The sequence below is a fragment of the Neodiprion virginianus genome, chromosome 7 (assembly GCF_021901495.1).
Source record: "Neodiprion virginianus isolate iyNeoVirg1 chromosome 7, iyNeoVirg1.1, whole genome shotgun sequence".
In the NCBI taxonomy this organism is placed as follows: Eukaryota; Metazoa; Arthropoda; class Insecta; order Hymenoptera; family Diprionidae; genus Neodiprion; species Neodiprion virginianus.
Genome location: NC_060883.1, coordinates 20,361,554 through 20,376,645, shown reverse-complemented (window position 1 = coordinate 20,376,645; position 15,092 = coordinate 20,361,554). Strand labels below are relative to the sequence as shown.

General features: G+C 37.4%; 1 protein-coding gene across 2 annotated transcripts in view; it reads left to right on the top strand.

Moving 5' to 3' along the window:
* Window positions 1-15,092, top strand: part of LOC124308797 (hemicentin-2-like) — a 159,477-nt gene that overhangs the window by 127,722 nt on the left and 16,663 nt on the right. For both annotated transcript variants that reach the window (XM_046771888.1, XM_046771889.1), the window contains exon 5: window positions 4,879-5,013. In XM_046771888.1, coding sequence (XP_046627844.1) covers window positions 4,879-5,013 — 135 coding nt within the window. The remainder of the gene's footprint in view (window positions 1-4,878; window positions 5,014-15,092) is intronic.

Here is a 15,092-nt window from a genome sequence, read left to right as displayed (position 1 = left end):
TATTGCAATTTGCGTAACCGGATCGAGATATTGTTCGCAACTTTGTTTGCAACGGGTGTCGAAAAAAAAAAAACATCCCTATATATTGCGGAGTAAGAAAGAAGAAAACTGGTGTTTAATTTATTTATTTTTTGTTTTTAACTCGAAGTTGGGATGAGAATCAATTTTACACACGGCGCTGCATTTTTTAAAAATTTTTTGTATTTTTTCTTTAAATGGAAAAACTACAAACTTGGGAGAAGAAAAATACGGTAATCATTGAGATCCCATTATGGTGCGATGCCTCAAAAATCACATTACAAGTCATAGAATATGTGTGAATTTTTCGAGATTTGAAGAAAAAAAAAAAAATGGCGCTCTCGAAATTGGTTTTTACCATTTTTTTTTTTTGTTTTTTCAAGTTTCACCGGCGGTTAAAAAAATCTGCAAATAAAAAAACCCGTTTGGATCGGTAAAAAAAAAAAAAAAAATTATTAAAACCAAAAGGCCGAGCGAGGTGTATGGACGGCTAATTCGACGCGGAATGCCACGTACAAACACATCAAGGTTCAATATTCTTCACCGAGTCTACATACAGTTATAGGCGAGATTCCAAGATTGGATAAAAAAGAGTACAGGTATACATGCATACCTATAACCCGAAATCGCTGGCGAGGGAGCCATGAAATCGTCTGAAATATGGCGTAAAGTAGAAAGTTAACATACATACTACAATATAGCTACATGTAATACTTTGTACGTATAATTGTAGAGAGTGGGTACAATGAGTCCACAGTCGGGTTGGATATCGCGCGAAGCGCGTAGATATATAATATAGTTGCCGGGATTTACGGGGATGTGGGGTGGACGGTGAAAATCTCGGGGGTTGAGGTTCAACCACCGAAACGGCATAATCTCTCTTCTCATTGTTTGGTTATAACCACCGCCACGGTTAAACAATTTCTTCAACTCAGGATACTTATCTCTCGCCTGTTATCACAGTTATAGAACGGTGCGCGCACAACGTGATAGAATACTTCCGCAAAATCTAACCCCGTTCGTTAGTATATTATACCGGGACGATCTCTTGAAACTTGAGAATCAAACTGCGCACGCGCGAGCTTTCAGCCGTCAAACTTTCTTCCTGGCGGCGATGTGGTCGAAACACGAATTTTCGAGGTTAGAATCTCAAATAATTGAGGTGGTGTCTCGGAAAGGTTTGGGAAGCATTTGCTGTCGGGTCGGAAAGTTGATTATTCAAAGAACGGTCGGAATTTAATGCTTACGCTCTTTGAAAATTCAAACGTACACATTTTTCGTAGGTTGGCCCGCCTGCATCTCGGACAAGAATATAGCTGCGGAAAGATTTCGCCGACCAATGAGACTTAATTATTTGGCGCATGCGCGGTCGGTTTTCAAGTTTCAACAGATTGTCCCGGTACACACATAGTTACCTTATACCGGTGTAAAAAGCATCAAAAATTGGATTTAATTTCAGACACTCTTAGAGTAAAAAAACATACTTCGCTAACGATACTTAAACTAAGATGACGAATAGTATTTTCTTGTGAATATTTTGACAATAGAAAAGATAACTTTACGTCAATACGTCAAGTAACTTTGCACAAATCGATAATATTCAAAAATTTATACACTTTTATTACAGATATTCTTCACAATAGTAAAAGACACCCTTGATTCTGACAGATCGATCCACGCGTAACGACTGAAAACCGCTCCGTGCGAAATGATTTCAATTTTTTTCACCCCCAATTTTCTTTCAACCCTTTACCTTTTTCACCACCTCCAACGATATCTCGCTCGTACAAGTAGGTTATAGAGGTATAAGTTTTGTCTTTTGAGTGATCGACGGCAGCGGGCGCAGGTAGTATAGGTACCTACTTATAGTCGAGAGAAGCGCCCCCCAACCACCCCCGAAGCTTTTCGCCGTTGAGTCAGCTTACATCTACGCGTGACGGGAATAGGGATACTCGACCCACGTGCCGAGGCCCGACTTTGCGGGTTTTCGGGTAACGTGAACCCGAGACTCCGTCATCAACCCCCAATATTCGATACCTCGCCGCCACTCACGGCCCCGCGCGAAAAAAAAGAAGGGAAAGAGAAGGAGGAAAAGAATAAAAAAAAAAAAAAAAAAAAAGAAAACGTAAGTGGGCATATCGAGGGTTACCTACCGCGATTCGACGACATTTTTCCCGCGGTTTACGGCGGGATTTTAAGCCTTTGCCGTCAAACGTCATTCTGCTGAGTCAACTTTTGTAACACGACAGTATTGCGTGTATGGTTTTTTAAGGGTCGCTGATTGCGAATCAGGTTTCAGAAAATTCAAGACGACGGATCAAAATTTGAAATTTGATCCTCAGGTTTTCGGGTTCGTTGATTGGACGCGCTGTACCGAATTTTCGAAATCTGATTTCAAATTAGTAATCAGCGACCCCGAAAACCCCTGGACAGGGTTTTTTCTCCGTATTCGAACGAATTTCAAACTTTAGTCCGCCATTTTGAATTTATTAAATCCGATTTCAGATTCTTAATCGGCCATCCTGAAAACTTATAATTTTTCTAAACTATAACGTATACGTGTAGAGGGGTAATTTTCTCGGCAATGAATTATTCCTTCAAAGTTCACGATTTTTTTTTCAATAAATTAGTTTCTAGCAATAATAATACGCATTATATCGTAATAATTACTCTCGAGTATTGAAAACCTATAGTATACTATTAGTATACTATCGGAACTAGCAAATAAACCAAAAAGAAATATGTTGAACAGTTTTCTAATTATACAAAAAATAGATGTAAATTAGTTGGTAACAATATTTATCATTATGACTCGAAGGGTGAATGATGCAGAAAAAAAACGAAAAATCGAAAAGATATCGGGATAATCGAAAAGAAAAAAATTATCATTAATAAATGGAAACATTTTTACGAAGCACTTTTCATAATAACAAACATACAACACTTCAACTTTTTCATGTATATTTTTTTTTCTTCATCCGCCTTGTGAAGAATTCAAAGCAGTTGAATGTATTTTTTGTATTCTCTGGAAGGAGCTTTTACGTATAGAACAGAAGGAAAACAAAAACACACCAGGAAAATAAAAATTACAAGTGTTTTCGAAAACGTGAAAATTTGATTCGCAAAATTATCAAAATGTAGAAAGTTCGAGTGGAGAAAATTGAATATACAGAGAGATAAAATCTAGAAGAACAAAATCTAGAATCTCTCAACGATTCTATATTATCGATTTTTCTACTTCTCCATAAATCAACTTTCTACATTTTCAAATTTTTCAAAACGAGTTTTCGCTTCTGAGAATATTCAACATAGTGGCCTTTTTATTTTTCGATCTTCCTGTATTTTCACCTCACCAATCGCATATCCCATATTTCAAAAAACCGTATTTCGACTGTTACATTAATATATTCTTTTTCAAACGCGTATCGTTGAATAGTCAAGATATATTGACGGAAGAAATTCCCGTCTGCTGAGATTTTTTAACGCGCATATTTAACACACCGTTAATTGAAAATGATAATAAAAAAAAAAAGGCTGCAACTGTCATTTTTTTTCTTTTCATAAATAAATATGCGGCAAAGAGAAAATACCGTTTTTCCGTTTTTCAAAATTCCTTGTCGCACACCCTCAGACCCTTTTTTAATTCTCCTCTTTAATTACGCTGCACGTTAAACAAAGTAAAAACAAAAAACAAAAAGCGACAAAAAAACGACAGAGCCAAAATAAAAATTCGCCACTCGCATTTAGGAGCATAAAACAGGTCGCGTGTATAACGCGTGGTGTTTTGCAACGCGCATTGATCATGCAAATTTGTTATACGAAAGAAAGGTGATGAAAAAACGTTTGCAAGCTGGATTAAAAGCCCGAGTGTTCAGCCGGTTCGCCTTCCACTTGACATACTATATACGTTTTGCGTTTTTTGTACTTTTTTTCACCTTCCTCCATACGTGGACTCACCCTTTATTTCCAACCCGACGTTTCGCCAAGTTTTTTGAAAAATCAGATGAAAAGGCACGAAGCACTCTTCTTGTAGTTCTTATTCCTTTTTTGTTTTCACATTCAAGTTCTTCGTACAACCTTTTCTTTCTACGCACGTTTCACAAAACGTAACACAATTATACGATGAGTGTAGATAATAGGGGCGGGGTTGAAATTCCGAATTTAAAGAATTCCGAAAGCGCTAAAATCCAAATTTCTTCGTCGCGAATCTTGAAGTAAAGTAATCAAACTTTCAAGAAACATCAAAGTTTCGAATGTTCGTAAGCCCGACGTTCAAAAAATTTGGAAAGGTCAGAATTCAAAGTTCTCCAAAAGTGCAATAGCGAGAAAATTTAAAAATCTGAAACACCGAAATTCCGAACGATCCAATACTTTCAATTCCGTGAATTTCTCGCGCTGTGCGAGTACATCTTAATCAGTCGAAATTTCACTGTATAAAAACTTAATTTTCCGTCATTCCGCTCAATCGTAACTTAAACTTCAAAACATATCGAGCCGTCTGCATTCCGTCTTGCAATCGAAACTTTTTCTTGTTTCTTCAAAGTTCGACTTGGCCGCCTCAACTTTCGCCACCAAATAATTCCGAATTTATCATTTTTCGGAACTTTTCAAATTCGCAACTTCATATCGGCCCCACACGCAACACACGCGTATCTAGCAATAAGCCTGTAATTAGAATAACTCAACGCAATGATAATATTATTGCGCCACAGCCGGTAGGCGGGATTAATCGAGTTGTACGCGTGTTTAGTTTCCTCCTGGGTATATTGAAATTCATATAATACAAAGATCTGTGCGCGTGTGCGTTTGTCGTTGATATCGTTTCGTCTAATTGTAACACGTTTCTATCCTATGCTCCAGGTGTCGACCAGCACCGGTATCCTGTCTCACTTCGTGAATTTGAAAATCGTAATACCGGAGGCGTTCATATTGGGTAGCGGTGAGCATCACGTCGACGTTGGATCCATAATTAATCTCGTTTGCATTATCGAGAAGGTGAGTTAATCATCTGCGCATACATATACATATACACATATATATACATGTATATCGGTGTGCATACACACGCATGTAATTTACTCGTTATAACCCAGCAGTAATTAAGCTTAGATATATGAATGTGCACAAGCTGACACCGCCTGACAACTTCCCTTGCATAAATAGCATGCATCACGTGTCTCTTCGTAACAATTATCCGTCATTTCATCTGTTCCTTATTCACGTAGTTATAATTGAACCAAACCACGGTAACGAAAATTATTATAGAATCGAGCACGTTTATTTATATATTTTTTCCTCTCTCTCTCTCTCACGTATTCGTTGAAATCTTGTTATTTAAATAATTAAAAAGAACAGCCAACCGATCGAACCCAAAATCTGAACGGTTCTGAATTTTGAAACGCCACGTCGATTCGTACTAAAATCATAAAAATCCACCAACTCGTTCGCGAGGTATCGTCGAAAGAAAGAAAATTGATCGCGTCCGTAAACTCGCACACACAGACAGACATCGATCGAAAAATGATCGGAAGTGTTTCTCTAAATTTCGAAAAGTCAGGATCGATTAAAAATTCACGCTTTTCATTTTCGGCTTGCTTAAAACAACCGTCGTTTTTCTCTGAAAACGGTGAACCGGGGAGTCGAAAAAAAAAAAAAAAATTTTTTAAAAAGAAAAGCTCTGCGCGTAAGTTCCTCCTTACCTCGAGTCTTCGCGAGAACGATCCTTGCAAGTATCGCATTACCCCGTACACGTATACAGGCTACTTGTCTTTCACCCGCCTTCTTTTACTATACATATTGTATTTTATACACTTTGATGCATATACACGTATAAGTATAGATATATCAGGTATACACGAAGACCTTGTCGGTTAAGGATGGCACAGCGGGTATATCCGTGAAACTCAAAGGCCATTTCGAGCAGCTGTCGTTGCCTCTACATCGGCAACAAAACCTCTGCAGATGCCTTCGAACCTTGTGCGGGAGTTGCTTTTTTTTTATTTATTTATTTTCCTTCTTCTTACGATCGTAGTATAAATTTCAACATCGCGAAAAAAGGGGCATCTGAATGAGGGAAAGCTTTTCGCTATTTTTTTTTTTTTTTTTTTTTATCAACAAAAACAAACATAATATATACGATATAATCAAAAGTATCCCGAAAATCGTCAAAAAGAAATTTATAGTTTTTTCACACGTGTTAATGATATTCCCATCATTTTTTTTTCCTTCTTTATTTTGCCAATAAAAAAAAAAAATTACAAATGGTAAAACGGTTCCGAAAAATCTGAAAAAATTCTCAACAATCCCATGTGACGTATAAAAATGTTTCGGCAACTCAAACAAACAATTTCAAACTTACAAAATTTTACAATCAAATAATGGGCATGAAAAATTGCCATGACCAATTTAATTTCAACTTCCGATCCTACCGGAAATAAATCGATTCTCAATCTTTTACCGCCAAGCATATACCTTTCCTACATACGTTCGTCTACGTATTTCTTAAAAATTTTATAAACTCTTTTCTTCTCCTTCCAACTTTTCTTTCAAAACTTTTACATTTGCCTGCCAAGTCATATCGGTTAAAAATTTTTCCCTCCATCGTTTTTTCGCCATCATCGCGAAAGTGTGTCGTACAGATCGACGTAATTCTTTCCTTTTCACGGTGATAAAAAGTGTCGTGAAAAAACATCAAAAAAATATCATTACTCGGAGAAAAACTTTTCAAAATTGATAATATAAATTTTTCAAAATATCCGCAAGTATACAATTTCGGAATATTCTGCTGGAATCTAAGTTTGTCGTTAAAACCTGGTGTTTATCAATTAAGCCTACAGATAGCTACGAGAGTGTTTAACTAGTGCATACATCGAGATTGAAACTTAAGGCGAAACGTTGGTGAAGTTGTACGCGTGTAGTGAAATAAACCGAGTTGAGAAGAAAAGCCATGCAGGAGCCAAACAGCAATTAGCGTAATTAACCCGAAACTGATTAGCGAGTAGGATACCTCATCAAGAAACACACATACTTCGACTTTAGTTTTCGACTGCGTAAAACACGCGTCTATAGAACGAAACGATACAAAGGGTACAAAAGGGATCCTCGCAAATTCTCTTCGCTGAAGTTTCTGCTTTATACCAAAGTGTTCGGTCTTGTACAAGTATTTGATCCTTTAGTAGGTATATCAGTTATTTACCAAATATCAGAGAGAGCCATTCAATTTTCTCTTATCGTCGAACTGCTGCTGCTGCTGCTGCTCCAATTACGTAAAGGTATGAAAAGTAAGAGAAAAATAAAAATAAAAATAAAAAAAAAATAAATAAATAAAGAAAAAAACCAAGACGAAGCCAACACGAGCCCCGATCGATCCTTTTCTCCGCTTAACGAACCGACGCAATTCGAACTTGGGCAGAGCTGCTGAATGAAATCGAAAGCAAATGTCAAGAGAGTTCGATTTTTTTTGTTTATTTTTTTTTTTTTTTTTATTTTCCAAGCTCTGAGAGCGAGGGATAGGGAAAAAAGAAACGAAGGGTGGCCAATTACACGAAGAGGAGACGTCAACGCGTTCGAACTCGAATTCCAAACCCACTCACGAATCTCGAGGAGACCTTCTGCAACCGTAGAGAGAAGGACTCTTCTTAGAACTTGTAAGGTCCTAACCGAACTTAACGCGAACTTAACTCGCCTCAACTTCTGAGCTCTGACGTGACTTTTATCGTTAAACACGTTAAAAGGGGAAAACTGTCCGCCTCTTTAAGATTCGAAAGTGCGAAACTGGATATATGCAATTTAGTGACGTTTACGAACGTGGTCAAAGTGGCGACAATCAAGAGATAGTCGCATGTTTTCAGAGGTTTGTACAATGCCAGATTGAACGAGGTAAGAATCGCAGATTCGTGGTAAAAAATGGAGGAGAAAAACCCGTGAACCGGACACGTTGGAAGTACGATTAAAAACGATCGCGACAAATTCTGGATCTATTCTTTGCCGGGTCGGTTAGTTATGCATAAAATACCACGTGCAAAGACTAAGTCGAAAACGAAGTACGATTGTTTGAACCGACAAAAACGTCACCATAAATTTTAGGTGTTTAAAATATCACGATCATATGTTTGAGTGATTGGAATCAGGATTGGCTGTAGAAACTGTCGAGTGGTATCGTACTGTGAATAATAAAATGTCGAATTCAGAAAGAAAGATCAATTCTAGGTAAAATGGTGCATCTGTGAGGTGGTGGTAGAACTGCTCCTTAGAGATGAAACCACAATCAAAATCATTAAAATATCCGTAAGGGTGAAAATTGAGTCCGAAAATGAGAGAAACACTCGAAGGTAGCCAACATGCTTGAAAATCGACTTAGACCTTGTGAAAATGAGTTTCTGATCTAGAATCATCACCCAAATAAGACGGTATTCTCTCGGTGATAACACAGGTCTGCAAAAAAATATATATTTGTTTTCATCCGCATGGGATGTTTTTGGTAAATATTACGCTTTCTAGTCTGTTGAATCCAAATATGACTTCCGTTTAACTCCGTCGCTTACGGTATTTTTGCAAAGTGCGAGGTGTTTGCATTAAAAAAAAAAAAAAAAAAAGCATAAGAATAGTGAAAAAATCACCATTTCATCACGATAAACTGAACAATATTTCTTGTAAAATTCATTCGTATTTTCCCCGGTTTCGGTGAGTAAAAATCTTATAAGAACCAGTATTAAAAAACCTGTGCAATTTTTTAATTGCAAATCTGTATAATCGTTGCAAGCAAAATTAAATCGTATATACAGTACTCTACAAAACATGATCAAACAATTGAACTACAGTTGATACCGATGAGAAATTGTCAATTTAACTCCACGCAAAAGTGAAGATTGTCAATAAGTATTGAAAAATAAGAAGAAATAAACGAATTCCACTGTATGCAAAAACATTCCGACTTTTTACAACACAAGCGTATAAACTTTTTCAATTTACATTTACGTTTCATCGCAAAATTCCGGGTAAAACAAAAAACCAAAAAAAAAAAAACCGTAAGAAAGAAAGAAAGAAAGAGTTACGATATTACAACTCGTAACAGTATTATTTGTACACGCTTGTACGTTCCGCGAATGAATCGAAGTGAGGAAAAAATGGAGAAAGGGAATGAAAGGAGAGGGTGAAGAGAAAAAAAAAAAAGAAAAAAGAAAAAAAAAAAGGTAACGCGAGAGAGACGATAAGGAGGTACAGCCAAGGAACGGCAATTTCCGTGAGCTTAAAACGATTTACTCGTTGAAATTTGGCCTCTTGTAGTCACTCGGGGAAATCGAGTCGTTAAAAGTTCCCACGGGACACTTCGGGGGCCCGGGGATGTATATAGCTCGTGTATAAGAAGGCGACCGAGGAGGTGGTATAAGGTCTTCGCCTGGCTACCCGGATGACTTCCTCGGTAAGTGATTGACTCGACCCCTTCGAGCAGCCCCTTATTCAGTGGCTATCAGATTGACGCCCTTCTCTCAGTTTCATTTTCTTCTTTCTTTCTTTCTTTCTCTATTTAAATTTTTTTTTCCTTCCTACTTTATATATACATATACATATACATATATATATATATATATATATATCTTCTCACCCTTCTTACCCTCGTTCCTTACCGTTCATCCGGCTCTTTATAGATATAATACATAGATATAATGAGAGTAGTTTTAAAGGCGATGGCTTCAAGAAGCTTTATTCAAAAAAAAAAAAAAAAAAAAAAACTCGCATGCAATAGGAACAAGAAAAAAAGAAAGAAAACGCGGGCAAAACAACAAAGTAATTCGAGTGAGCCAACTGCTCGTTACAAGTATAGAAAACACTGACAATTAAAATGGAAAACAAACCCGCAAATACCTCTCTCTTCTTCTCCCTATCCGATGTTATACGATGTCAAACTACCAGATCCGTAGGTTAAAAGTTAGGTGAGGTTATAAGTCGAGTCAAGTTACATTAGGATAGGTTAGCTTTGGTTCGTTTAAGTTGGGTCAGGTTACACTTTTACAGGATACGGTGCAACCACCCCCCCCCCTCCCACCACCAGACCTTGTTTGCGGCAAAAGCTCGTCGTCGAGTGTCTTCTCTTCCTCCCTTGCAGTTCTACCGTATAGTTTCAATGAACGTGCAACAACGCGAGGTTGTACAGGCAGTCAGGTACATAAAGTCGAGTAAAGTCAAGTGGAGTGGAGTAGAGTAGAGAGTCGAGTCTCTCTTTCTCTCTCTCTCTCTCTCTCTCTCTCTCTCGTCATCCGAGTGCAGAAGCTCAGCTTTTCCTTTTGTCCGAATGTAGTACACACAACTCACGTAGATGATAATATAACCTACGGTAGTTTTGTTTCCCGTCCGTTAAATATCCTTATACAGTCCGGCAATTGTGTAACGAAATTTAACCATGCGTCTATTGCATCTCGTTACGCACGCCTACGTTAGTTTTACGATTTTTCTACGTGCAGTATTCGCAGTGTTGAAAGTCAGGTAATTTTAGGGGGGAAATAGAAAAATGCTTTTTGCGAAAATGAGGAATCTAATGGGTTTACAATATTTTTTTCGTAACACCGATCAAATATAACGAAATCAAACACACGCGCTAGGGTGGTCCCTAAAATGATCGATATTTAATTTCAAACGGCTGACCCGAAAATCGGCTCTCCGCATCATTGAAAAATAATACCAAAATTTTTTTTTCACATTTTTTTCGCAACTCCAAACCGTGCCTCAAAGAGGGTGGATTCCGTTAAACCCTTTCAGTGGCGCATCGGATCTATCGAACGAATTTTGATGAAATTTGGTTACGGACGGATTTCTTGGGTCACTGATTACAAATCTGAATTCAATATTTGAAAATTAAAAATGGCGGATCCAATATCGTGGAACGAAATCCAAAAAGTCAATTTGATTCCGATAAAACTTGGTACTCGGGGATTCCCGAGGTCGCTGATCACGAATCTGAACTGGAGATTAGAAAAATTCAAAATTTTGGATCAGATATGGCGATATCAAGTGACTTTTTGGGTTTCGTCCACCATATTGGACCCGCCGCTTTGAATTTTCAAATTTTGAGTACAGATTCGTAATCAACGACCAGCAAAACCCCCTTACACCAAATTTCATCTAAATCCGTTCCGTAGATTTGACGCGCCCCTGAAAGGGTTGAATGGAATCCCCCCGCTTTGGGACACGGGTTAAAGTTGAAATAAAAAAAATCTGAAAAAAATAGGGAATTATTTTTGAGTCATGTGGAGACGGAAAAAATTAAAAAATGACCTTTTCAAGGGATTAGCGAAAAAGGTCAAGAAATTAACGAAAAACGAAGTAAAAATGGAAAGCAGAGGCGGAAAAGCTTCACCCTTGTAATCCTACCTTACGGGCGCAGGACAAGGGGTTGATACACGATAGGTATACATATATTCATACTTGTACCCGCCGCCCTCGGATTAATGAAGCTTCTTCAAAGAGCGCTGGTACACAGATACTTCTGTACGAGTACATGTGTGTGCATAGGATTACCTGTACAATACACACTCGCTACCATATATGGCGACATACGTTACACACGGATATGACGCGTATATAAATATGTATAATGTGTAATTTATGTACACACGTGCATTATATCGATTATAAATAATAACTTTACAAAAAGATGACGTGTTTAATTAGTTTTTAAGTTTCTCTTGTATTTCTCCCTCCTTTCTACACTCGGAGAGAACTTTCCGCTTATTTGAAACAAACAATCAATTTGTCAGCAACTTTTTTCGCGGGAACACGACATTTTTTTCAAAGTACCAAAGTCAATGAAACAATTGTTCCAAAATTTCTATAATCATTTCTATTGAATAAATATACTTATGATCACGACATCTCGATTTTAATCCAGTCTATTCGATGAAACGATACTCTTTCCACGGTATTATCAAAATATTGAACACGCTCCGGTAGATTAAACTAAATCGCTTCGTACAGTTCACGAAATCTATTCGGTGGATAAGGATTAGTAAAATTGACGAAATCGTGAGAGCTACTAATTGATTAACGCTATCAAATAACACTTTACGTCGTTAATTTGTAAGAATTTTTTTAAAAAAAATTCGTTAAAAATCCTTTCTCGCTAGTGAAGTAAGATTAGCAATTATTGGCAGGGGTTTCGGGCATCCGTCCGGTATAATCGGCAGAACAAAATCATTCGTGATCCAACATCGTTGAATCGACCTGTCAATTCGCAACGGCATATTTCTTAGTCATTGTTCAATGTGGCGCTCAATTCGTGCAGCATAAATTAGAATAAAACGATAATTTTATCAGTCACAACGATTAAACAATAATTTTCTAATCCTTACGAAACGATTTCACTTTGCAGAACTGATTTCGCAATCGGAACAAAATCTGTGGGATTCCGATGCGAAACCTTTTCTCAGGCGTTACTGAAGCGTTTTGTTTCCTGCGCCCTGTGAAATCAACTGCGCTTTTCTGTTGCGTGTAAATAACGTTTCATCGGATGTACGTTAACCCTGAAATTTCGTTACGACGATAAAATTTTTTCTCCGAGTATACCGTAAGAACGGTACTTATTCGTATAGAATTGTACTAACGAGACGGAATTCGAGAAGCATTAAACGCCTCCCTCCGACCGGCTTGTCATCGCATGATAAAAGGTTCGATATCACGAACCTGCCACTTTTGAGGCGACGATTAATTGATAAAGCGCGGATATAAGGTTACAGCTGGTAGTCGGGTAGGTAGGCGGGTCCGTAAAAAAAAAAAAAAAATACAGTAATCTTCGTAATTTCATGTTTATAGGTCTAAATATTAATTGTTATCGCCTTTGGTTGTAATAACACGTCACTCGAGTGACTCGAGAATAATTCCCTTGCGCCCTGTAAGTATCGATTCGAACGCAACCCTTGCTTACTGTAACATGCCTTGTAGGGTAGGTACGTACCTACCGTATAAATATTCACCTAAATATTACACGACACGTAGCCATATCGTAAAAGGGAACTTGGAGCCTCTGCGAATCGTTGTAAACGGGAAGTACATATTATTATGATAAAATTCATTTCCGTGCAAACCTTCGCGTCGGATAAATTATTATCGCAAGCAACGCGGCAGCTTTAGTAGCAGCAGATTAGATTACACGTGAATAAAAAATTCCCTTTATTCTCTTTCGTGTATAAGATACGTAAGGACGTACAAAAATTTCCGGAACGTTGTTCGTGGGGTAATAATTCATTCTTCGAATTTCGAAACTCTCACCGTTATGCGATAATATTAAAAAAATTTTCTTATATCTTACATGCTACAAATGGATCCACGTTACGATTAAACTTGCACGCTATATTGTACCTACACTGAGAGAAATTTTTAGTTCCGGTTACCGCTCAGTCCTTAACTATTTTCATTTTCCAACAAAAAAATTCTAGTATCCGTTACTATTCTTTGTCATTACGATCACTGTTGCTAGATTTTCTTGCAACCGTTGCGAAAATTTAATGCTTGTTTAACTAAAAAAGTAGAGTAAACCTCACAAAATGATTTCGCGTTGCAATTACCAAGAAAGGATCGACAATAGCGAAAAATATTCACGCGTACCTCGTTTTTCTTACTTCCAACAATATTCAAACAGTTTTTTTAACGATACCTGTTTCAGTCAATTTTTCTCAGTGTATATTATAATCACTTTTGGGTAAAATGTTTCAATAGATCGATTTAAAATGAAAAAATGAAAAATGCTTTTAGAAAAATGTTTAAATTAAAATGAGTAAATGTAAATGGTTCACTTTGAGAACATTTAAAATGGTTTATAATAATGCAAAATGATTTACGTAATGAAATCATTTTTATATCTCACCTGTAATACAACATATATGTCGATTATCGTTTTTTTATCGTCCATGCTTGTCCTTCTGAATCGCATGATGATAAAACCGTAGGAAAATATTCTGCTGGACACTGCTGGATAATGAAATGCTTCGGTAGATCCAGTTAAAATGAAAAATGAAAAAATGAAAAATTCTTTCAAAAACGTAATTTAAATGGGTAAATGTAATTAGTTACTTTAAGAACACTTAAAATATTAAATGCAAAATGCCTTTTACATTTTAAATGCCTGTTTCAAATGAAACCATTTCAAATATTACCCAGCCGTGATAATAACAACGATTTTAAACGATAATAATTTTACACTCGTGTATATCATAAATAATTGATCGTTGCTAATATAATACATCCCACAGCTCAGATATAAATCAAACAAATTAGCTTGGATTAAACAATTCTATTATTTGTTTCTTTTTTTTTTTTTTTTGTTTTTTTTTTCTTTTCAAGTTCATACCGCTTTGCAAATTAACGAACAAAATTCCTGTTTGTTCAAACGGTGAAATAAATAAAAAGAGAGATAAAAGAGAGAAGGCGAGAGAGAGAGAGAGAGAGAAAGATAAAGAGGTAGAAATCGATGGCATCGAAGAGAAGAAAAGATCCGTGTGCGATATGAAGACGGGATACCGATTTCCGGTTCCTCCGTCATCCCGGGTCACACGGTACTATACGTACAGCATAAATCCAGCGATTTCAAAGCTAAGGTCAAATCTCTCTACGGCAGGTAAAATCCATCACTATTGTCAGCCGAGGTCGACGAGGTCCCTCGTCATCGTGGCTAAAATCCCTTCAGGAAAATCACAAGAGAACCGAGTTTCGGTTCGCCGCGGTTTGCCGGACGGACGGTGAAAACGTCGAGCTTTCCCCCCCCCCCCCCCCCCCTTCGCTTCTGCGAGAAGTAGACTCTGCAAGCTGACGCAGCTGACCCTGCAAACCTTTCGGTATACAACCTTTGCCCTCGATAACAGTCGATCCCATTACATTTAACGCCAACCGGGTAGACTTTATCGAGCATAAACTCGGCACGCGAATCTCTGCTAACACACATATACTGCTAGGATGTATTCCGATGGATGTGAAGCTACGGATGATGACGATGACGATGATGATGATAGACGATTCTCCTGCAATTATGTACAATGAAAAGAATTTCATTTGTTACGGTAACTAGAAAACGTCGGTAAAACAGGTAT